The following is a 21,166-nucleotide window of genomic DNA, read 5'->3' as shown; positions in this document are numbered from 1 at the left end:
CCCTCCATCCCTCCATCCTTCCTTCCATCCCTCCACCCCTCCACCCTTCCACCCTTCCACCCCTCCACCCCTCCACCCCTTCACCCCTCCATCCTGCCATCCCTCTGCCTCCTGCCACAGTCCTGAACCAGCTGGAGGAGCTGCTGAGTGACATGAAGGCTGATGTGACCCGGCTGCCATCCATGCTGTCCCGAATCCCCCCTGTGGCAGCCCGCCTACAGATGTCAGAGCGCAGCATCCTGAGCCGCCTGACCAACCGTGCCGGGGACCCCACCATCCAGCAGGTCAGGTTCGGCCTGTGCACCCCGGCCCGAACCCCCTGGCGTGCCCCTGGGTGGAGGCTGGGTGGGGGGCCTGAGGCCACCTGTGAAGCTGAGTCCTTGCCTCCAGGGCGCTTTCGGCTCCTCCCAGATGTACAGCAACAACTTTGGGCCCAACTTCCGGGGCCCTGGACCGGGAGGGATTGTCAACTACAACCAGATGCCCCTGGGGCCCTATGTGACCGGTAGGTGCCCGTCCGCTCCGGGCAGCATGCACACGGGTGCCCGCCGGGCCCGGCCTGCCTGCTGCCGCCGACGCCAGGCAAGCCCGGCTCCCCTCTCTTTCTGACAGATATCTAGCCGTCCCCGAGACTTCCCTGTGCCGCAGCGCTCATTTCCAGCTGAGGTGAGGGCTGCCGGGCCCGCTGTTCCTCCCGCCACCCCACTGCTGGCCAGTCAGGCCTGGCCACAGTCAGCCCCACCCTGTCCTTGACTCCTCTCCCTAAGTCCTGGAGACTTTACTGCCTCTGGTGGCCTTGGGAGCCACCCTCCTGTCTGGAGCCCCTCTACCCTGCCCTCTTGGCCCTGGGACCACCTTGTGGCCAGTGTGTCTGTCCGCTGGGAGGCTGGAGTGGCAGGACATGAAGGGGTCGGTGGACTTGGGTGAGCTCCTGTGTGCACGTGTGCTCCCGTTTCACACGTGTTCCCGGTGGAAGTCAGAGGACTGCTGCCCCGGCCTGGAGCCCTGTCCTGTCCCTGCTGTCCTGCTGGTGGCAGACATCACATCTCATCTTACACCTCACTCCCTGCCCACGACCAGGAGGGTGGCTGAGGGTTTTGCGGGGGTTATTGGCCAGGAGAGGGGGCTTATTTCAGAGGAACTGCCAGTTCAGTCTGGCCTTCTCTGGGGCCTCCAGCCTCCACCATGCTGTGTCTGTCCCTGTGGGAACTATGGCTTGCCAGCAGAGGCTCCAGAGGGGCTTCCTGGCTCACTGTCCCTGCCAGCTGTTGCTTCCTGGGTGCTCTTGGCACTCTGGGTGTAGCTCATGGCCTGGCCTGACAGCCTGTGGCTGGGAAGCCCCCGGTCCTAGCTGGTTGTGATAGGCAGTGGGGGGAGCAGCTGCAGGCTGTGGGTGCCACCCTGGTGCCCCTGTAACTGGAAGCCTGGCCGCCTACCTGCATGACCCACTTACTTGCCTTTTGCAGCCACGCCTGCCGGGTCACCTGCCTGACCCCCATGGGAGAGAAAAGCTGCCACCTTTTTAGGAGCCAGCACCACCTTGGGACAAAAAGGGAAACCGACTCATGGCATCACATGGAGGACGAGGCCCAGCCCGGCGCGGCCAGAGCCCAGAAGTGCCACGTCATCATAATTCAAGTGTTCTTCCACACAGTGTCGCCCCCACAACCACGCCGGACGTGCTCCCTCGCCACCTTTTCCAGACGACTCTTAGAAGAGATTTCATTTATTTGTACATCTTTTGCACTTTCCTATTGAAGACTTGAACACATTTGTCTTGATAAAAGTCAGATGACATATGGAAGATTCGAACCTGCAGTACTGACATCTCTCTTTACCGATGGGTTCCAGATGCAAGGAAGCCCTGGCACTGCCCTGTGGGCTCGGCCCAGCCGGGAGGACACGGAGCCCGGTGCCCTGGGAGCCCTCAGCGTCTCCTGCCTGTCCTGTCTACACCTGTGTGACTGCTCCTTCTGCTCCAGCCCCCTGCCTACTTGGAGCCTCCCCGCACCAGGCAGGGCAGGTTGGGGAGCAGATGTCCAGCCCGATGGTGAGACCCGGGCTGACATTTCCCCTCCTTCCTGCTGAGGCTGGAGGCTGCTAGGCGTTTGCTGTCTCCTTGCGGGGAGGGGGTCCTCTGCCAGCAGCCGTCTGTTCCCGGCCCCATGCCTCTTGAAGGCTCTGAACTCTGTTACCAGTGGGATGCCTGTGGCCCCAGCTGTTGTGTTCATGGCAGGCAGAAGCGTGTGACCCCAGGGAGGGGGTGCCGGGAGGGCCAGCGCTTGCCTCAGAGCCACTGCTGCGTTTGGGGTTTGCTTTCTGCCGGAGGTGTGGTTAAGTGACAGCAGATGCCCCAGCAAAGGAGGGTCATGGTCCCTGAGCTGGCCCAAGAGACCCTGGCCCTGCCCTGTGCTCTGGGATGCCTGCCCTGCCCACCTCTGGGGGTGGAGCTGGGCTGCCCCTGGGAGCCTGGACTTGTCCCATTCTCCTGTCCCTGAGAGGCCTTCCTGGGGCACTTCCTGCCTGAGGCTGCCCTCTTGGAGAGCGTGGGGAGAGCTCTGCCTGGAGGGGACTGGGCCCAGTGCCCTCTGCAGACCCCTCCCAGCCGCCACACCGAGGGCTTGCTGCCTTGTTTCCTGCTTGAGTGCCCTGGAGTCCCAAAACCATCTTCCCACATGTGGGCTGTTGGAATCCCACCCACTCCCCTGCCCCTGCCCCTCCAAGCTGGGGATGGAGATGGGGAGCAGGTCAGGCCCTCCCTAGGCCTGTCTGTGTCTGATCCTCTTCCTGGTCCCAGGTCAGCCTGGAAGGCATTTCTGAGTCTTGAACTGGGAGCTTCCTAGGGAAGGTGCCTTGGGGTGCAGAATCCTGGGAGTGTTAGGAAGGGGCTCCGTGAGAAACCCAGCTGGGTCTGGGATGGGAGTGCCACAGGGGCTGGGACTCTGCTCCCTGGAGAGGGCCTGCCTGGGACTGGCGGGGCCAAGGCTGGGTCAGGACTCGCCGGCTTGTGTTGCAGACAATGGAGAGATTCCCTAAGCCCCAGATGCTTCCCTCATAATGAGGATCTCTCTGAGGGTGGGACCCCAAGACTCCTCCATCTTGGTGCATTCCCACACTCCAGGCTGGATCCAGGTCTGCAAGGCCAGCCCGACCCTGAGGTTGCAGTTGGGCATAGTGGGGAGAACGCGGGGGTGGAGATGATTGTCAGCAGGCTCACATGCAGCCCGGACTCCGCCATGCGTGGGCAGCACCCAACGTTGCCTCCAGGAAGGGAAGCCCTGAACGAGCCATTGTGGTTTCTCCACGTGCGCGTTGTGTGCTTTGCCGTGCCTCCCAGCAAAGGCTCCTGGCTTGGGTCACAGGCGAGGTGACCTGCCATAAGCTCACTCCTGTGCCCCTGTCCCCAAACAAGCAGTGGCCAGCACTGGCTTGGCCCTCTTTGGGAGCAGTGCCCACCTCCCTTGGCCCACAGCAGATAGGTCCCTAGTGGCAGGCCTGGAGGTGTGTGGGAGTCAGGGCAGGAGTCCGTGTCTCCATCCCAAGGGCTGATGGCCCCTCCCCTGTGAGCCCCTCCTCCCAGGCAGCCTTGCTGTCCCTTCCTCTCCGCTTCCCTCCCAGGCCTCGCCAGGGCTCCCTTCTCCTCTGCCTGGTTAGACTTGGGCACCTAGGAAAGCCTGGCCAGAGCTCCTTCGGGCCCAGGCCCCCTGCACTGCCTGGTCCAGAAGAGGTGGTGCGCTCTGTGGCTGGCAGCCTGGTGGCCTGGGAGCGGTGGGCTGCTGGAGTCAGAGCGGGTTTGGGGCTGACCAGTTTGGAGAGGAGAAAAGATCTTCGAGTGTCTTCTTGGCTTGTCAATCATCTCTGCCAAAAGTGGTGATGGTGGTATTGGTATCTTTGGCATCTCTGGGCTGGGTTTGGTTTTTGCTGCTGGCAGAATTAGGGGCCTGGGGCATGAGTGTGAGCCCAAAGTACCAGTCTGTGATTGGAGATTTCCAGCCACTTTATTTAAACCAATGCTGAGTAGGGCTTCTGCAGAGCCACCTTTGGGCCACAGTCTTGGAAGGCATTGCCCCGTGGCCTCAGGTGACTCGGGGTGGAGTGAGCAGGTCTGTGGGGTCCTCATACACGCCTGAGGCGGAAGCAACATCCTCCTGAAAGCCACCTTCCAAAGCTCCTGTGTTTCCTGCAAACTTGGCTTTTGCCAGGGGCGGGCTGGACTTTCCCTGCCCCAAACGATGGAAGTCCTCCTGCTTTTGGGGCTGCCTTCTCAGAGTTCCCCGGGTGCTCCCCCGCCCAAGTCAGGGGCTGACCAAGCCTTGGCCCCATGACACCGGCAGCCCTCACCGGCAACTCCTGTCATCCTGGGACACTTGAGGGCCCAAGGAGGTGGACTGGAGAGGGGGCTTGGGGACGTGGGAGCTGGAAGCCGGTGGAGTTGGTCAACTGTGGGTCACTTGGAGCCTCCAGTGTGTGCCAGGGTCTGTGGGCAGGGGACGGGGCGTGGGTGGGGGCCGAGGCCGGCATGCCATCTTGGTGACCTGGCCTCGGCCCCTCCTGCAGGGCTCTCCTGTGGCAGGCCCGGCATCAGTTGTGGAGGCCGCCTCCTGCCTGTTTTGCGTGTCTGGAAGTTTACAGGTTGTGGTGGTCAGCCCAGTCATTGGCATTGTTTTTGTTTTCTTTTTCTTAATTTTCAGATTTTTTTTTTAACAAAGTATTTTTTTAGGTGCGATAACCCAGAAAGGGCCCGTTGGGTGTGTGTGTGTGTCCTGAATTCCTCAAGCCGAGATTGGAGCCCAAGCACCCTGGAGAGGAGGAAGGGGTCCCACTGGCCTGTGGGGTCTGAGTTCAGGGGTATGGAGGGAGCAGACCCCACTGGCCCAGGCCCGGCTAAGAGGGGGCCGACCCCTTTCCCAGGCACAGCCCCAGGCTGGCAAAGGGAGGGTCCTGGGCTGGGTGCAGGGCACGTCAGGAGTCCCAGCCAGGGTGGCCCTGGTGGGGGTGGGGTCGAGCTTTGGAAGCCGAGCTCTCCTGTGAGCCGTGGCTTGTCCGGTCTTCACCCGCGGGAGGCCGGACAGAGACCGAACAACACAATCACCTTTACTTTGTACTCTGTGTGTATGTTTTGGTTTTCTGTGTTTTAATAAATCCTTTGGGAAAGGATTTAATCAGAGTTTTTTTTTCCCTTAAGATTCAAGATTTAGAATAGGAATGGGGGCTGTGGCCAGGGAGGCGTGGTGGGGGCTGGGGACGTCTCCAGAAGCCTTCTTCTCTTGCCTGGGATGGTCATTTCACGAGGCTCAGGGCTCACTGGGAAGGAGGGGAGCCCAAAGCAGGGGTGTGCTGGGGTGAGGCCCCTCTCACCTGCACCCCAAACACGTACCATGAGGGCTTTCCCAGGCCTTGATCTCTGTCTCCATGAGAACAGCAGCCTCCCAGCAAGTAGCTCTGACCCTTGGTGCTGGTGAAAGAATGTGTTGGGGGCGGCAGGGGAGGCACCCACCCTCTGTGGGCCCCTGGGCGGACTCGCTTGGGAGAGATCTTCTGACCACCTTGTCCGCAACCTCTGTCCCTGATCTCTCTCTCTCCACGGGCCCTTTCCAACCCACCCGCCCTCAGCTGCAGGCTCAGGTTCTGGGGCGGCCCCAGCCCCTGGGGCCCTGGGGCCAGCAGCCTCTTCCTCCCCTCCTCACCCCGGCCCAGCCCTGACCCCGAGGACATGAGAGGAGCAGAAAGGCGCAGAGTCCGATGGGTTTGGGCTTTATTTTGCCATTCCATAAATACGGTGGCTGAGTCGTGGTCTGAGTCTTGTTTGGAAGCTCAAGGCATAGGACAGTCTCTGCCTAGGTAGGGAATGCAATTAGCTGAGGAACCACAGTTGGTTAAAAAAAAGGAAAAAGCACATTATTTACATGACTGGACAAGGACAAAAGATGGGCGGAAGCCCCTGTCACTCCTTGGGACCTGGGGTCTGGCCACAAGGCTGAGTGGGAGAGAAACAGTGGGGGCCCTGCAGCGGCCAGCAGGGCCAGCGCCGCCCTTTCTAGACCCCACTGGCCTTGGCCTTCTGTACTTCCTCCGATGGTGCCACCCAACACCCCCCTCCCGAGTGGGGGGACCTGGCCCCAGGAGGCAGAGCCCTCACACCCTCGCTGCGGTTTGGTGTGGAGCAAACAGGACACCCAGGAGCCAGACTGTGGGAAGAGCTGTGCCCCAGGCTGCCTGCATCCTGGCACCAGGGCCTTGGGCCTCGGCCAAGCTCACCAGGGGCCCGGCCTCCCTGTGTTTGGCAAACTCGCAGCCTTCGAGGGCTCAGCTGCCCCAGGTGTGGCTTGTATTAAGCAGCAGTGCCCACCCTGGGCACCACCTCGTGCGCCCATCCCTCTTCCAACAGTGGGTGGGGCTGGGGTGGCAGTGGGGATGGGGCCAGCCACCCTCCCTGAAGGCAAGGGGGGGCCACCTGCCCTCCGGCACCACAGGCCACTGCAGGACCTAGTCGTGGAAGGAAGCAGGCGACTCCTACCTGGACCTGGGCCACAGGCTGGGACCTCCATTGGGAGGAGACTTCCCTGCCCCACACCTGCAGGGCTGCTTCTGGTGAAGCCGGCAGCAGGACTGGTGGAGACCTCGGGAGTTGGTCTACGAGAAGGGGCCCGGGTTTAGACGCCAGGGCAGCGTGAAGGGGGGTTGGGAATGGCAGAAGCTGTGTCCCTCTCCTCCTCTCAACCCGGCCTCTCCCCGCTGGTTTTTGTGGCTTTCACACATAGCTTCCCAGGCCTCGGCCCGGCCAGGACAGGACAGCAGTCCCTGCAGGATGGCAGGGTGGAGCCTTCTGGAACAGCGGCTCCGGTGGGAACAGAGGAGCCCCAGCTGAGGTTCGCCCTGGGGGCAGGAGGCACAGGCTTCCCCGTGGGGCCTGCTGGCAAGGGGTGGGGGCGGCTTTGGGAGAACCCTGCCCCACACAGTCAGCAAAGCCTGGGTACTTCTCAGGACACAGGCCTGGGACTCTAGACGGCACCTCAGCACCTGCAGGCTCCTTGGCATCCCCAGCCCTCTGGCCCAGGCTGCACAGGGGCGTCACTCTGGCTTGCCCTGCCCTCCCTCCCCCTCCCCGGTCTGTTGCAGGCACTGGGCAGTGGGAAGGGCTCACCTGTCCTGGCCATCTTTCCAGGGAGAGGTTCCCTGAGGTCTTTGCCTACATTATGGGGGCTGCAGACCCCCAGTCCTGGGCACACAGCACAGAAAACCCCAAGGACCTTTCTTTACTGAAAAGGTCCAAGCATGCTCTCTGCAAAACCCAAGCCCACCACCTTGGCGCAGAACAGCAGCCTGGGGTTGAGGTGGCTTTAGAGGAGGTCTACAGGGGCCAAGAGGAATGTGTCCTTGTGCACAGGGCCCTCCTGCTGCCACATGTCGTGATGTAGCCAGCAGCCACCATCCAACTAAGAGCACATGACCACAGGGCCTTCCGGGGCCAGGACAGAGGGGTGGCGGACAGAGGGGTGGCCGGACAGAGGGGCCTGCCCCCACTGGGACCTCTCCCAAGTGCTCTGGGCCTCGCTGGTGTGAGGCTCATCACTGGTGTGTGGACGGAAGGCGGTGGGATGCTGAGCTGGAAATCAGACCCCTACACTTTTTGTGGCTCCCAGACTGCGGAGCCAATCCCCCTGGGTCCCTGCCCCTGCCAGCAAGGGTGGGGGTGGGTGGGGGTCAAGGGCCAGCTCGAGCTTGGTAGGCAAGACTCCTGCGGGGACCCAGTGGGAAGGGTTGGAGCAGAGAAGGTTGGGGGAGGAATCTGGGGTCAGGCCCCCGAGACTGTACCTGGAGTCCTTGGCAAGTGGGAGATGGAGGAAGACCCCCAGTGGGGAGGCTCTGCCCCAGCAAACAAGGCCCTGGAAGAGGGACCCCTCGATGGGCCAGACCCCTCTCCCCCTCCCCCCACACCAGGTAGGGATTCTCAGCGGAGGAGAGGCCGGCCCTGCCTGTCCCAAGGACCCAACCGGGCCTTGGCCTGGCCTTGACTTTGGGACTCGTGGCTGTGGCTGGCAGAAAGCTGGGTGGTCTCTTCTTGGAGGATGAGAGGACGTGACAGGCTGGGGTGGGACGGCTGGGACGTCCTTCCTAACCAATGCCATTCCCGGCACAGGTGGGACTTCGACATGGTCTGGCGAAGCAGTGGGCGGTGTCTGGCAGCGACTTGGGAGATGGTTTCCCGATGACATCACAGTGTGGTGTTTCTCTTTGATGCAAACCACACTCTTTACTTGGCTTCGAAACAGCTTAAGCGAGCGAACAGAGACTAGGAGGGAACAGGAACTGTCCGAGCAGGCGGGGGCGGCTTAGGATCTGTAGTCCTTTTTGCTGTAGGGTTTATTGCCCAAAATACTATCAATCTCGTGGATAATGGAAGACGACAGCTTTGGAAGGACCTGCGCGCAAGAATAAGAACGAATCAGAATCCCGCCCACCACGGGCCTGGCCGGGGGCGGAGGTGGGCGAGGCTCCTCCAGGTGGTCTGTGGGCCAGGCCCGAGTTACCCCATCACACCTGGGCTCCATCTGAGGCAGATGGAGGCTGTGCTGCTTTTGTGTTCCCGAAGGTTCGGGGCAGACAGGAAGCATGCCTGGGTCTGGGCACTACCCCTCAAATGCCAGGGCGCTCTAGAACCTTCCTGTAAGGGTGGAGGCAGCAGTGCCATAAAACGCAGACTCCAAGGCCAGATGCTGGACTTCCACATCCGACTGTCCTTTCCGGCTGTGCGTGCCCCGGCTGGCAGCACCGACAGCCTTCCCGGCGATACAGCCAGGGCCCGGCTTCCACCTCGATTTCTCACCCCCAAACTGACAAACAGCAGGTGGTCAGCCAACCCCACTTCCCCGCCTTCCCAGCCGTCCAGGATCCTACCACCATTCCCGTCTTGGAACTGCAGCGCCTCGTCCCACCAGGGCCCTCTGCCTTGGACTGTGCTTCCCAAAGCCTCCAGGATGGGGCAGCCAGAGAGCAGGCTCCCTTTCCAGGCTGAGCTGCAGCTCGCCCTCCTCTGCCCAAATTTTGCCCAGGGTCCCACCTCACTCAACGGCAGCATGCCAGTCCCCGGAGGGGTGCAGTGCCTTTCGGATCTGCCTCTCTGCCCCACGCCTTCTCGGGCCTTTGCATTGACGGTTTCTGCTGATGGAAGTCAGCCATTTGCATGGCTTACTCTGCGCTTCTTCAAGGCTTTGCTTGAGCATGACCTTCTCAACAAGCCCACCCCACGGGCCTCCTTGAACCTCGGTCTGCAGTGCCACTGTCCCTGGCCCCAGCTCCCCACCCCTCCCCTCCAGGTTCTCCCGTGGCGCCCCTCCACTCCCAGCACACATTGTAACCTCCTTGTTCCTTGCAGTCAGTGTGTATGTCTGTTCCTGCTGGAAAGCAAGGTCTCCAGGAGCAGAGCTCTGATGGTTCACGGACACATCCTGAGTGCCTGGAACAGAGCCTGGCACGCAGGATGAGCCTGGGAGGATGCACTGGACGGGCACAGCTGGGATGGGGACTCTGCCCAGCACGGCCTCTCGCACTCACCTGTATTGCCCCAATGTTCTCCATGAGCTGGTCTGCGTTGGAGGCCCCCAGGAGCACGGAGCTAACGCCCTCGTTCCTCAGGCACCAGGCTGTGTCAGCGAGACCCGAGGTGAGGAAGAGACAATCACTGCAGGGGTCCCTGATGGCTCCGCCTTGCCCCTGACTGGGCCCCAGCGTCTTAGTCTCGGGGCTGAGGGTGCTTAGGAAGCCTAGCAGTGCTGGGCAGGGGCTGTGCCTAAGAGGAGGCTGGAGGGGGCGTGGGGCTCCCTGGTGGAGAGGTGGCCCAAGTGCCCAACGCTCCCCATCCTCTTCCCGTAAAAGTGGGAGCCCCATTACCATGGCTGTCGGATGGAGGGGGTGGCCCAGGTCCTCAGGAACTCCTGACATCCCCCTAGAGGCACGGGGTCCCAACCATTCCCCTTAGAGCCCTGTCACCTGTGGCCAGCTGGGGGCTGATGTCCAGGGATCCCTCCCCTCTCTCCCCAGGGACACTGGTCCATTGGTGCCCCCAGGCTTGTTACCTATGGCCAGCTGGGGCAGGGTGCAGCCCAGGCGCTCGGCGAGGGCCTGCAGCTCCTTCAGCTTGGCCTGCTGGCGCCGGCCCTCCTCACTCAGGATCTTGTCCTTCAGCCACTGGTAGCCCTGGTTGAGGGGAGGGGAGCAGGTCACTGGACCCCAAGCGCAGGGGGCCAATGGGCTCATTCCTTCTGGACCCTTTGCCCTCATAGGGCTCATCTCATCATGAAGCCAGGACAGTGCCCCTGCCCCAGGCCTCTCAAGCAGGGAGAGTGGACAGTGGGCTGGGCACGGGCAGGTGGATGAGCGGGGCCTGTCCAGGCTCTGGAATGCAGAGACTGTGGTGCTGGCCCAATCCCCAGCCAGGACAAGGAGGCGAGGTGCCGGCTTTCCTTCTCTTAGGGAGCTTGGCAGCCTGGGGCCTTGGCGGCCTCCTGCGGCCCAGAAGAACCTCCCGGCCCTAGGGGAGTGCCTTCTCCCCAGCCATCCCTCCCAGAGGATTGCAGGGCCTCCTGGGGGGTGTCCTGCCCTTGCCGTGGGATGGGAGGAGTGGGGGGCCGGGCCGTGCTGCTGGTGGGGGCCCCAGTGCGGAGTCTGCTGGCTGGGCAGGCTTTCTTGGCCTGCTCCTCATTCCGCAGATCCTGTAGAATGGGGACCCTCCTGAGTCCCCACCAGGAGGTTGTGTGGAGGGAAGAGGCGCCTGTCCCAGGGTCACCTCCGTGTGGCTCTGCAACCCCTATCCCTGCGCCCAGGCCCAGGGGTCTCAGTAGTGGCGGATCAGTGAATGCTGAACTGTGGTGAGGGGCAAAGGTGGGGGGATATGTGAAAGGGCCTCCTCACTGGGGCCTGTGCCAAAGGCGGGGCAGCCCCTCTAGACATGGGGTCTGGCCAGAAGGGGCTCCATGTTCTCATGCCAAGGATCCCGTCCCCAGCAGACCGAGGTGGGAGCAGCTTCAGCACCCGAAGCCCCACCCAGCACCAATGTGGTTGGCCCAAAGGTCCCTCCCCTCCAAAACGCCTGTCCTCTGCCCGTCCCTCCCCACCAGGCCGCTCCTTCACCTTCAGGGAGGCTCTTGAGTAGGGCGGGATGCCACTGTCGTATTTGCCAGAAACGATGCCGCAGGCCAGAGGCGACCAGGTCATGGCACCCACTCCTGAGAGAGGAAAAGCAGGTGGAGTCAAGCCCTGGGCCGGAGGGTGGGGGGTGGGGCGGGGCGAGGGCCCGAGGGTGGGGGTGGGGCGGGTGAGGGCCTGGGGTGCCCACCTATCTTGTGGAACAGCTCTGGCAGCTGGACCTCCACCTTCTCGCGCTGGAACATATGGTACTCAGCCTGCTCGCAGATGGGCGGGGTCAGGTTGAACTGCCGGGCCACCGAGTAGGCCTCCTGTGAAGGCAGAAATGGACCCCAGTGGCCCCTGACCTTGAGCGGGTAGGGGGCTTCTGGGGTAGCCAGGGAGGGGGCACCAAGGCGTGCCCGGGACAGGCTGGTCTGGCAGCTGCAGCCTGGGTTGCAGCAGTGGGTCTCCCCGCTGCTCACACTCCTACTTCTCCTGGGAGCCAACGAGGCCCTGGTAAGCTGGGAAAAGAGGGTGGATGGTGGGATGTCTAGGCTGGAGGGTCCAGTTATGAGCAGCCCAGGCTCTGAGCCACACAGCCTGGATGCCAATCTTGGCCCAAGCTGTGTGACCTTGGCACGTTACTGAACCTCTCTGTGCTGCAACATCCACATCTGAAAAATGGGCTGCCTGTGGCATCACCTGGTAAGGCACTGTGAAGATGGCATTCGAGTGGGTCCCTGTGCAGCCCTTGAACCTAACAGCGCCTGGCACATAGTGGAAGTGGCCGGTGTTGTTATTACCCCCGAGTGCTCCCTGAACTCTAGGATGTCTGCTAAGAGCTTCACATTGGCTCTCTCAGGGACTCCTCAGGTTGCCCCATGAGGACTCACCCAGCAGACGTGTTCTACAGATGGGTAAACAAGCTCAGAGAGGTTAAGCCATTTGTCCAGGGCCACACAGCGCTGGGATTCACGTGGAATCCCGGTCTTCGAGGACTGCATACATAACCACCACACTCCACCATCCTGTCCCTCCCTTAGCTCCTGGGCATTGGTGCAGTTGGGACCAAAGGCACAGACCCTGCCAGAGCCTTGGGGTCTCCGTGGGCAGCCTATGCCAGGAGCCCGTGCCTGGACACACACACACTGCGCGGTCGCCGTACCATGATCTCCATGGAGCTCCAGCGTGACGTGCCCCAGTACATGGCCATCCCCTGGTTGATGACGTGGGTCATGGCGCGGACGGTCTCTGTCGTGAGAGAAGGCGAAATTGCAGGTGGGGGGTGGCTGGGGCTCTGGGCCAGCCTCGGGACATTCTGCAGATGCAGGCAGGAGGCTGGGAGGAGGGACAGGGGCTGCGAACATGTCTTGCAAGCAGTGTACTTCTGGCTCCGAAGTTGGGTGTGGGAGGGGTTTTTTGGGATGAAAGAGAAAAATAAACCACAATCCTAGAAGCTGGTCTTGAAAACCATTTCCCTGACTGGTTACAGGCCTATGGAAATGTTGAAAAATGGGTTATGGATGGACTGTGATGTTTCTATGGCAGATTAGAGGGGACATCAAAGAATGAAGGTGGCTGTGGACTCTAGAATTGGGGCTTCTCTGGTCTCGGGAAGACTCTGGCGCCTTGATCACTTAGGAAGGACCAGGTGAATGCATTCAAGCTACCGTCCGATTGGCAGCAGGAGGGAGACGTGTTTTCGCCTGTTTCTGGATTCCTATTTTGGGCTATCCCAAATTCTCACTGGAATAGACAGCAGACTGGAGAAGGGGAAGCGGCAGGACTGGGGTGCCGTGTGGTCCTGGAGGACAGGGCTTCGAGCCGAGCTTCTCTCATGTCCAGGAGACTGAGAAGCAGGCTTGGAAAGCCCAGGTTCTCAAAGCAGCCCAGCACCAGGCCAGAGTCCCAACCTGCCTGTCCCTGACAAGGAGAGATCCCAGGGCCACAGGGGTCTGGGTGCTCCTCCTGTAAGGGGCCATGGCCTGGAGTGGAACAGTTTTGATGCTCCACAAGCCCTGGGAACAACCTGAATCGTGGATGGCAGAGACACCTAAGCCCTGAGGACAAAATCTCAGAGACTCCATGCTGGCTTTTTAAAGAAGAGAGGAGGGACCCTCGCCCCAGCGACACGGCGGATTCTTCCCAGTATTCAAAAATGTTTTTGAGACATAACAATTTGGTGGTTATAGCTCCCTCAGCCTCATGGGGATGTGATTTTAAAAACAGAACTTGGCCTCAACATTTCGGATTTCAGAAGCCTCTTAGCTTTGCGGGGTGACGGACTGTGCCTCCAGTTTCTCACGGGTCTGATACAGTGCTTGCAAGTTGGACTGCCAAAGGCAGTGTGGGAGTGAAGTGGGGTGCAAGTGTTTCTAAAAACAGCAATGACATTGACCCTGGAAAAGCCCCGGCTCTCCCTAAGTGCCTGCTTGTTCTCTGCCCATGTTTCGGGGAAGCTGAGGTCCTGAAAATGGCTGGGAGTGGGGCCGATGGGAAGGAAGGAAGGATGGAGGATGCTGGGCTTGCTCTGCAGGCGCCACCTCGGAATGGCAATGAGGCCATGGAGTGGCAGCGCTGGCTTCCTGTCGACTTCTGTTTTTGGGGTTGCTCCTAAGCGCCCCTTTATTGAGATCCACCCTGAACAGAACCTGGGGCCTCCTAAAGGCTAGAGCTGAGGCCACTGGGGTTTCTGGAGCGGTGGTCTCGGCAGACTCACCCAAGACCCCTGGCAAACCCCCCTCGGCTTCCACGCTTGCAGGCCCAGCCCTGCTTTCTGCTTCCTTCCAAGGTCAGAGGTTGTTCCCAGAGGCTCCTGGGAACCGTCTCTGTCCCCTCCTGGGGGTGGAGATCTGGGAGGGAGTCTGACCTTTCAGGGCCACCTCCCTGGACCACCTGCTTTAACAGCCAACACCAATAGGTCTGCTGGGGAAGGTCTGAGGAGAACCTGAGGCTCCCAGGAGGATCTCCGACTACATCCTGCCCCGGTCCAGGCTCTGGGCCTGGCGGCCTCGTGAAGATTTTTAGAAACACTCTCGGGGCACCTGTGACCATGCAGCACGAGTTCCCGGGTCTGTTCAGCCAAGGCTAAGGTCCACATGCTCGAGAGAGGGAAGCCAAGGCCCCCAGGCCAGCCTGTTCCCTCACTCTCCCTCCCCGCCAGCTGTCTCAGGTCACCAAGGTCCCAGCCAGTGAAACCGCACACTGCCCTGGGGCGCCCCTTCCATGCAGCGACGGGGAGACAGGGCTGACGGGCAGGAGCCTGCAGGAACCCCTGGCTGTCCTGGGGTGGGGGGTCCTAGGCAAAGGCCCCTGGGCTCCCTGGAGGATCTGGGCAGAAGCAGGCTGGACAGGGGCCACACCAGGGAACACCCAGCGCTTGTGCCCAAGCGTGGTATCAGTGGCCCCAGGTGCAGGGACAATTAGGGACAACTTTCCTTCACCTCAATATTTAATGCTGCTGAACAGAAGTAGGAGGACTTAATCTTTCTAGCTGCTGCCAAAACCCATGGTAACTCCTGCCATGTCACAAATAATACATGGGAGGTCAGGTGGCAGTGCCAGTTGGCAGACAGGGGCCCAGGCCCAGGAGACCAACGCCCGCCCTTGGGGTGGGGTCCTTGGGCCCTTAGCTGTGGAAAGGGCAGAGAGGCCACATGTGGCCCGAGGCTGCTCCCTGGTTTCAGAAGTCCCTGGTTATTCTTCCAGGAGGAAAACGACTTCATGTTGATGGAGAGATTTGGCCACCTGGTGAGAGGCAGGGGCCCTGCCCGCCGAGGGGACACACAGCCAGCATGCCGTCCGAGGAGCAGCGTGCTGTGGATGGGGCAGCCTGCCAAGCCAGGTGTTCTTTGCCTCCAGAAGAGACAGGAGCTTAGTGAATGCAAACCGTGGAGGAGCTAAGACTCAGTGAGGGCTACATGTTCTGGGGTCCCTGACAGGTTTGCGCCTTGTGGAAACCTGGTCTTCCCCAACCCTTCCCATGGCACCATCCAGGGTCAAGGCTCCAGGTGGGGATCGCAGCATCCTCCGATCAGGAGGACCCCCGGCCGCCACGGAGCACAGCAGTCAAGCCCAGGGGTGGGGACATGCGCAGGAACGGAGAGGAGGAGGAATGAGATGACGGGGGTTGGGGGCTGGGGGCTCCAACACCACTTTGCTTTCCTTCACTTGCAAGGTGTTCTCACAGGGTGCTCTTTCCCCGTTTTATGCATTTTATGGAGAAGTTTGTCATGGGGTGAAAGAATCATGTACTTAAAAATACTGTCTCATAAAATGCAGCTCAGAAGTCAATAGTCAGGCCGGGGGCACTGTGTACCTTCTATGATGAATGTCCTTGACTTGGAGGAACTAAATGGGTCCCCTGGTGATAAAAGAAAGATTTAAAGAGACCAGAGTTGATAGCTGGGAGCACTGAGAGGCGGGGCACGACAAAGGCGCAGAGGGAAGCACAAAGCCCCGCGCGGAGCACGAGTTTAGTTAAAAAGGAAAAAATATATCCACGCTCGCACGTGCGCGCTCACATGAGCATATGAAAACAATAACTGGAACACAACTTAATTTTCAGGTCCCTGAAGCAGCAAAGCAGACATAGAAGGACACCTGTAGCAGGAGGATGGGGGAGCGGAGGGGCGGAGGTCACAGGAGGAGAAAGAATAAAAACCGCCAAAGTAACCAAAACCATGAAAAGCACAGAATTTTTTTCCCTCTATTTATCCCCAGAGCAAAAAAAGACCCCTAAGCCTCTCCACGGATCATGAATGGAGAGAATACCGCAGTTGGAGTCCCCACGAGTGACTTCACTTAGCTGCAAAACAGCAGCTGCAGGGGGAGGGGACATTTCCAGTGCGGCTTTGACTGGGAGGGTGGGGCAGGGTGGTGGGGATCCGCTGGGGTACAAAGCAAGGACAGGGACTCGGGCTGGAGGTGGTTGGCAGCCAGAGGCTGAGCTCACCCCCACTGTGGGGAAGCCTGGCCCCTCGACCCCCACCCGGACCCAGCCTCCTCTCATGGCTCACCCAGATGCCCAGCAGGGCCCATGCTGGCCGCCTCCACAACCGAAGGTTCAGACCCTTTGGATGCCGCCCAGGCCTGACCTGCAGCGCCACCGCAGACCACCTACCTTCCATCGGGGTGTTGGGGTCCGGGCGGTTGGCAAATACCACGTCCACATACTCCAGCTGCAGCCGCTCCAGAGAAGCTTTCAGACCTGGGGGAGGACCGGGCGGGGGCATCACCGCTGTGGCTGCACCTCCACAGACACCCGGGCCGCTCCATTCCATGCCCAGCTCAGGGAACAAGAGATGGAGAAGAGGCCCCTGGCATCTGGAAGCTCCGGAAGCTTCTGGAGGTGGTGAAATGCCTCAGCACAGGTGGAGAGTGGGGTGGGAGGGTCTCGCCTTCAGGAGGATGTCGGGGGCCACAGGCCGCACGTCCTCAACTAAGTGAGGGGAGCCCCTCCTCCCCCTAGACAGCACGCCCTCCTCTGAGGCCACTGTGTTACAACAGGGAGAGCACGTCATCTAGCACATGTGGAGGGAGGAAGGCTACACCTGCTGCCCCTCCCACCAAAGGCAATAGTGTCTATGGCCAGGCACGGGGGCTCTTGCCTGTAATCCCAGCATTCTGGGAGGCAGAGGTGGGCGGATCACTTGAGGTCAGGGGTTCGAGACCAGCCTGGCCAACATGGTAAAATGCTGTCTCTACTAAAAATACAAAAAAAAAAAAAAAAAAAAAAAAAAAAAGAATTTGCCAGATGTGGTGGCGGGCACCTGTAATCCCAGCTACTCAGTAGGCTGAGGCAGGAGAATCGCTTGAACTCGGGAGGCGGAGGTTGTGGTGAGCCGAGATTGTGCCACTGTACTCCAGTCTGGGCGACAAGAGTGCAACTCCGTTTCAAAAACAAAAACAATGGCAATGGTGTCTAAAACGCCCAAGCCGCCCGTGAGTGCTTAGGGCAGCTTAGGACACACAGTTGGCAGAGTGAAATTCTGGGTTGGGGATGGGGAGGATGGGAGCGGGTGGCAAGCCCCCTAGGTGATTATCAATGGAGTGGTCTATTACCTTGAAGAAAATGCACACAGAGGGCAAAGGCATGAAGATAATAAAAATGCAGCAAGAGCCGGATGCCCGCCGCCTCGCTCCCGTGCCCGGGAGTGCTGAGTTGGGGCTGTGTGGCGTGCACCTTTTCCTGGGCACTGTGGGCATCCCAGCCACCCTCGCTGGGGTGTGCTCTTACTGTCCCCACTGCACAGTACTGTGGGAGAGGCGGGGGCAGGGTGCCCCTTGCTGAAGACCCACTCAGCCAATGTGGGCCGAACCTGGACTGAAACCCAGGCTGGTCTGTGCTCAGCCACCAGCTGCCCTCGTTCCCGACAGGGTCCCCCTGTGCTGCCTGGGGTGGAAGCAGAGGGTCAGGCCAGAGCACTGGGTGCCTCGGGATTGGGCGCTCGGTCGGGTAACTGAGGGGTCGGGCACTGTGCTGTCTTCATGTTGGCCTCTGCTGATGATCCCACAGGTGTGGGCCCTGAGGTGCCCAAGCACATCCTCACCTTCAATTATGTGCTTCCTGGACAGGCCCCGCTCCGTCTCCGCCCTGAAAAACAGGCCGACAGCGTGTGATATTGCCAGCGGTTTTGGTGCCTTGACCCCTCCCAGAAAACATTTATGATGTGATGTTAGGTGCTAAAACTGGGTCAGCAAATGCCATGTGCAGTCGGATTTCATATCGGAGGTAGGTACCCGAGGCTACAGAGTTGAATTCCCAGAGGCCCGGGGGAAGCCTGATCACAGGGCTTAGAGGGGAGGTGGGCAGCCGTAGGGGATGAGGGAGCTTTTGTTTTTCAACTTAACCTGTCTGTTTGATTTGGACTTAATTTTTTTAGAAAATTAAGAATGAATCAGGCTGGGTACAGTGGCTCGTGCCTGTAATCCCAGCACTTTGGGAGTCTAAGGCAGGAGGATCATTTGAGCCCAGAAGTTCAAGACCAGCCTGGGCAACATAGTGAGACCCCTTATCTTAAAAAAGGACAAATTAAGGCCAGATGTGGTGGCTCACACCTGTAATCCTAGTGCTTTGGGAGGCTGAGGTGGGCAGATTACTTGAGCTCAGGAGTTTGAGACCAGCCTGGACAACATGATGAAACCCATCTCTACAAAATACACACAAAACAAAAAAATTAGCTGGGCATGGTGGCATGTGCCTGTTGAACCAGCTACTTGAGGCAGGAGGGTTGAGAACCCAGGAGGTCGAGGCTGCAGTGAGCCGGGGCTATACCGCTGTACCCCAGACTGAATGACAAAGTGAGATCTTGTCAAAAAAAGAAACAGAGAAACAAAGAAAGAAAAAGAGAGAAAGAAAAAGGACAAATTAGTCAGGCATGGTGGCACATGCCTGTGGTCCCAGCTACTCAGGAGGCTGAGGTGGGAGGATCGCTTGAGCCCAGGAGTTTGAAGCTACAGTGAGTCACGATCACGCCACTGTGCTTCAACCTGGGCGACAAAGTGAGACCCTGTCTCAAAAAAAAAAAAAAAAAAAAGAATAAATGAATTGTAGTTGTAATTCCTATGAGCCCAAGTGTGTCCAGCCCCCAGAAACTATGGAGCAGACACCTGGAGCCCTGCAGGGCTGACAGGTGGCGCATGGGATTTGGAGTGGTTTGGGCAGTTCACAAATTTTCTGTTTTCCATAATTTTTATGATGTTACCGAAGTGACCAGGAAAAAAATAATCCATGTAAGTAAAAAGAAAAGTTAAGCAAGGTTTTTGTAAAAGGCAAACTCAGCCACAGCTATTTTTTTTGATTTGATGTCCCTTAACAGGGACAGGCTCCAGGCATAGCTGGTGGCTGCACCAATGCCAGCTGTGCCCCCGCTGGGGACAGGAAACAGCACTGGGCCAGGGCCTGTCCAGGGTGGACCCCGACCACTCCCCCTTCCCAAGGAAGACTGTCCTCCCCCCACCCAGGAGCCTTCTAGGTTAGGGGTCTCTGGGGAGCGTGGGGCCGTGGCTGCTGGGCCTGGGCTGGAAGCTTCGCCCGCTGTTGCACCTACTTTCCGCCCCAGAAGATCTTGGTGGTGATGACGAGGCTGGACCGCCTGCGGAACAGAAGAGAAGGAAGGAATGTGATGGGGCCCGGTCCCTGGGGGTCCTCCTTCATCCCCGAAATCCTCATCTCTCACACAAAGGTCCTGAAAGCCTGGGAGCCTGGGCCATAAAATGGGCACTTCCCCATCTTTTGATGTGTACCACATGCCAAGCTGGGGTACGTGGGTTCCTCATTGAACCAGGAGGCAGCCGCTGAGGCTGTAACTGTGTGTCAGGCAGGGGGAGTTGGACAGTGGGGTGCCCAGTGTGACAGGATCCCGGAGCAGATGCCTTCTGCCCAGGATGTAGGAGGGGGCCTGGCTCAGCGAATCCTGGGGCGCATGGATTTGGTCCAGGTAGAGGAAGTGGCAAGAGTCAAGGCCGGAGGAGGCCGGGTGTAGGCCAGGGGGCAGGGGTGGGCTCGGGGGGCTCTGGCAGGAGTTGAGGATGGCAAGATTCAGGCGGGAGGCAGGCAGGGAAGCTGTTGGCAACGTTCCCTACAGAATGTGACGTGTGTTGCAGACCTGTGTGGGACAGCCTGGTCGAGGGAACGTGTGGGGCACCGAGGGAGGGAGGGTGGCACAGGGGGCCCAAGTGTGGCCAGACTAATGGGGTTCTGGGTTTGAGTAGCTGAGGCAGAGAACTCTGAGGGTTTGGGCTTGAGCAGAGTGAAGGGAAGGAATTTGTTCTTCTGCTCTGAGTTCACACAAGGCAACGCTCATACCAGTGGCTTTGTCCTGGTGGGATGGGGGATAATGATGGCCCCTCCTGGCCACATTTGACTTTGACCCCTCCCAGAGGAAGGGATACCCCTCATCTGGGGGTGACAATGACCTCCTGGTGCCCCATGGCTGAGCTTCTTTCCCACACGGGTCCTGGCTGGTTGGGGAAGCAGCTCACGAGGCTGGGGCAGGAGGCCTCCTTTGCCCCCGAAGCATCAGCCACCGAGCTCTGGCCAGGGCAGCGTCACCTCCAGGCAGAGGAACCACCACATACTACCTCCATGTGCATTCACTAAAGACACGGTCGGGGATTTGTAATACGTGCAATTTCCTTTCACTAAGGGGTGAGGAGGAATTTGTGAGTTGCCAAGAAACAAATTTGATGGGACAAGAAGGGGTGTCAGGAATCCATGGGGGAGGGGGTGGGAGCTGCCCAGCAAATGGCCCTCAGAGGGGAGGAAGGAGGGAGGACCAACTTTGTAATTGCTTCTGATGTTTCTGAAAATAAAGAAACATTTATTAAGAAACAGGGCACTGGGGCTTGTCAGCCCCTTCAGATAAAGCTGTGTCCAGGGGTCTGGGGAGCCCCCAAAATGTAGGAAGTGCTGATCCCAGTTGGTCCCAGGGAGGGTGATGACCTTGGCCTAAGAAAGGTCCAAAGGCTCCTGGGAGACCAGGGTGGATGGCCCCTAATCTGTGACCCTTGGGCTCCATCACACCCGGGGACCACTCCCAAGGTCCCTGCTGGAGGGCTGCCACTTCCCAGGCGAGTGTGGCATGTCCAGCCCTAAGCTGGATGAATGATTTTCAGACTTGGGGCCACTGACCCTCAGGATAGCCCGCCAGGGAGGTCTGACACACACTCCCTTACAGAGGGGAGCAGCGAGCTCCGGAGAGGGGGAGGCTCTTGCTAAGGTCCTGTGGACAGGGTGCAGGGTGGGATCCAGCCCCCGTCTACGGGCTCTCTGAGCCATCCTCTCTCTGGCAAGCTGGCTCCCCTGACCCTAAGTGCTCCACCTGAAGAGGTGGAAGGGCTTTGCACCCCATCTTCTGTAGCAGCACCCCTCTGCTGTACCCAGGCCCGTCAGGGAGTTCTCACTCCAAGCTCTTTTTGGCCCACCTCTTTGCAAGCGGGGACCTTGGTGTTCAGGGTCTCTGGATGACTTGGAGGTGGAGGCTAAGGTGGGGGTGGAGACTAAGGTGGGGTGGAGGCTGAGGAGGGGGTGGAGGCA

General features: G+C 59.7%; 2 protein-coding genes across 15 annotated transcripts in view; one reads left to right on the top strand and one right to left on the bottom strand.

The window, feature by feature from the left end:
• CHD5 (chromodomain helicase DNA binding protein 5) overlaps positions 1 to 1,818 on the top strand; it is a 74,168-nt gene extending 72,350 nt beyond the window's left edge. For 3 of the 4 annotated variants that reach the window (XM_017542706.2, XM_017542705.2, XM_017542709.2), the window contains 4 exons: positions 121 to 284; positions 391 to 505; positions 613 to 666; positions 1,467 to 1,818. In XM_017542706.2, coding sequence (XP_017398195.1) covers positions 121 to 284; positions 391 to 505; positions 613 to 620 — 287 coding nt within the window. In that variant the 3' untranslated portion in view covers positions 621 to 666; positions 1,467 to 1,818. The remainder of the gene's footprint in view (positions 1 to 120; positions 285 to 390; positions 506 to 612; positions 667 to 1,466) is intronic. The other variant, XM_017542707.2, reaches the window with a different exon arrangement.
• A 3,913-nt stretch (positions 1,819 to 5,731) lies between these two features.
• Positions 5,732 to 21,166, bottom strand: part of KCNAB2 (potassium voltage-gated channel subfamily A regulatory beta subunit 2) — a 107,011-nt gene continuing 91,576 nt past the window's right edge. For 6 of the 11 annotated variants that reach the window (XM_017542726.2, XM_017542729.2, XM_037743548.1 and 3 more), the window contains 10 exons: positions 19,179 to 19,223; positions 17,679 to 17,722; positions 16,250 to 16,336; positions 15,446 to 15,490; positions 12,293 to 12,378; positions 11,336 to 11,456; positions 11,131 to 11,225; positions 10,077 to 10,197; positions 9,556 to 9,644; positions 5,732 to 8,423 (listed from right to left, as the gene is read on the bottom strand). In XM_017542726.2, coding sequence (XP_017398215.1) covers positions 8,334 to 8,423; positions 9,556 to 9,644; positions 10,077 to 10,197; positions 11,131 to 11,225; positions 11,336 to 11,456; positions 12,293 to 12,378; positions 15,446 to 15,490; positions 16,250 to 16,336; positions 17,679 to 17,722; positions 19,179 to 19,223 — 823 coding nt within the window. In that variant the 3' untranslated portion in view covers positions 5,732 to 8,333. The remainder of the gene's footprint in view (positions 8,424 to 9,555; positions 9,645 to 10,076; positions 10,198 to 11,130; positions 11,226 to 11,335; positions 11,457 to 12,292; positions 12,379 to 15,445; positions 15,491 to 16,249; positions 16,337 to 17,678; positions 17,723 to 19,178; positions 19,224 to 21,166) is intronic. The other 5 variants (XM_017542731.2, XM_017542733.2, XM_017542732.2 and 2 more) reach the window with 1 other exon arrangement.

Source organism: Cebus imitator, unplaced genomic scaffold, assembly GCF_001604975.1.
Source record: "Cebus imitator isolate Cc_AM_T3 unplaced genomic scaffold, Cebus_imitator-1.0 Scaffold145, whole genome shotgun sequence".
In the NCBI taxonomy this organism is placed as follows: domain Eukaryota; kingdom Metazoa; phylum Chordata; class Mammalia; order Primates; family Cebidae; genus Cebus; species Cebus imitator.
The sequence above is the reverse complement of the archived record's forward strand: the minus strand, read 5'-3'. Positions and strand labels throughout refer to the sequence as shown.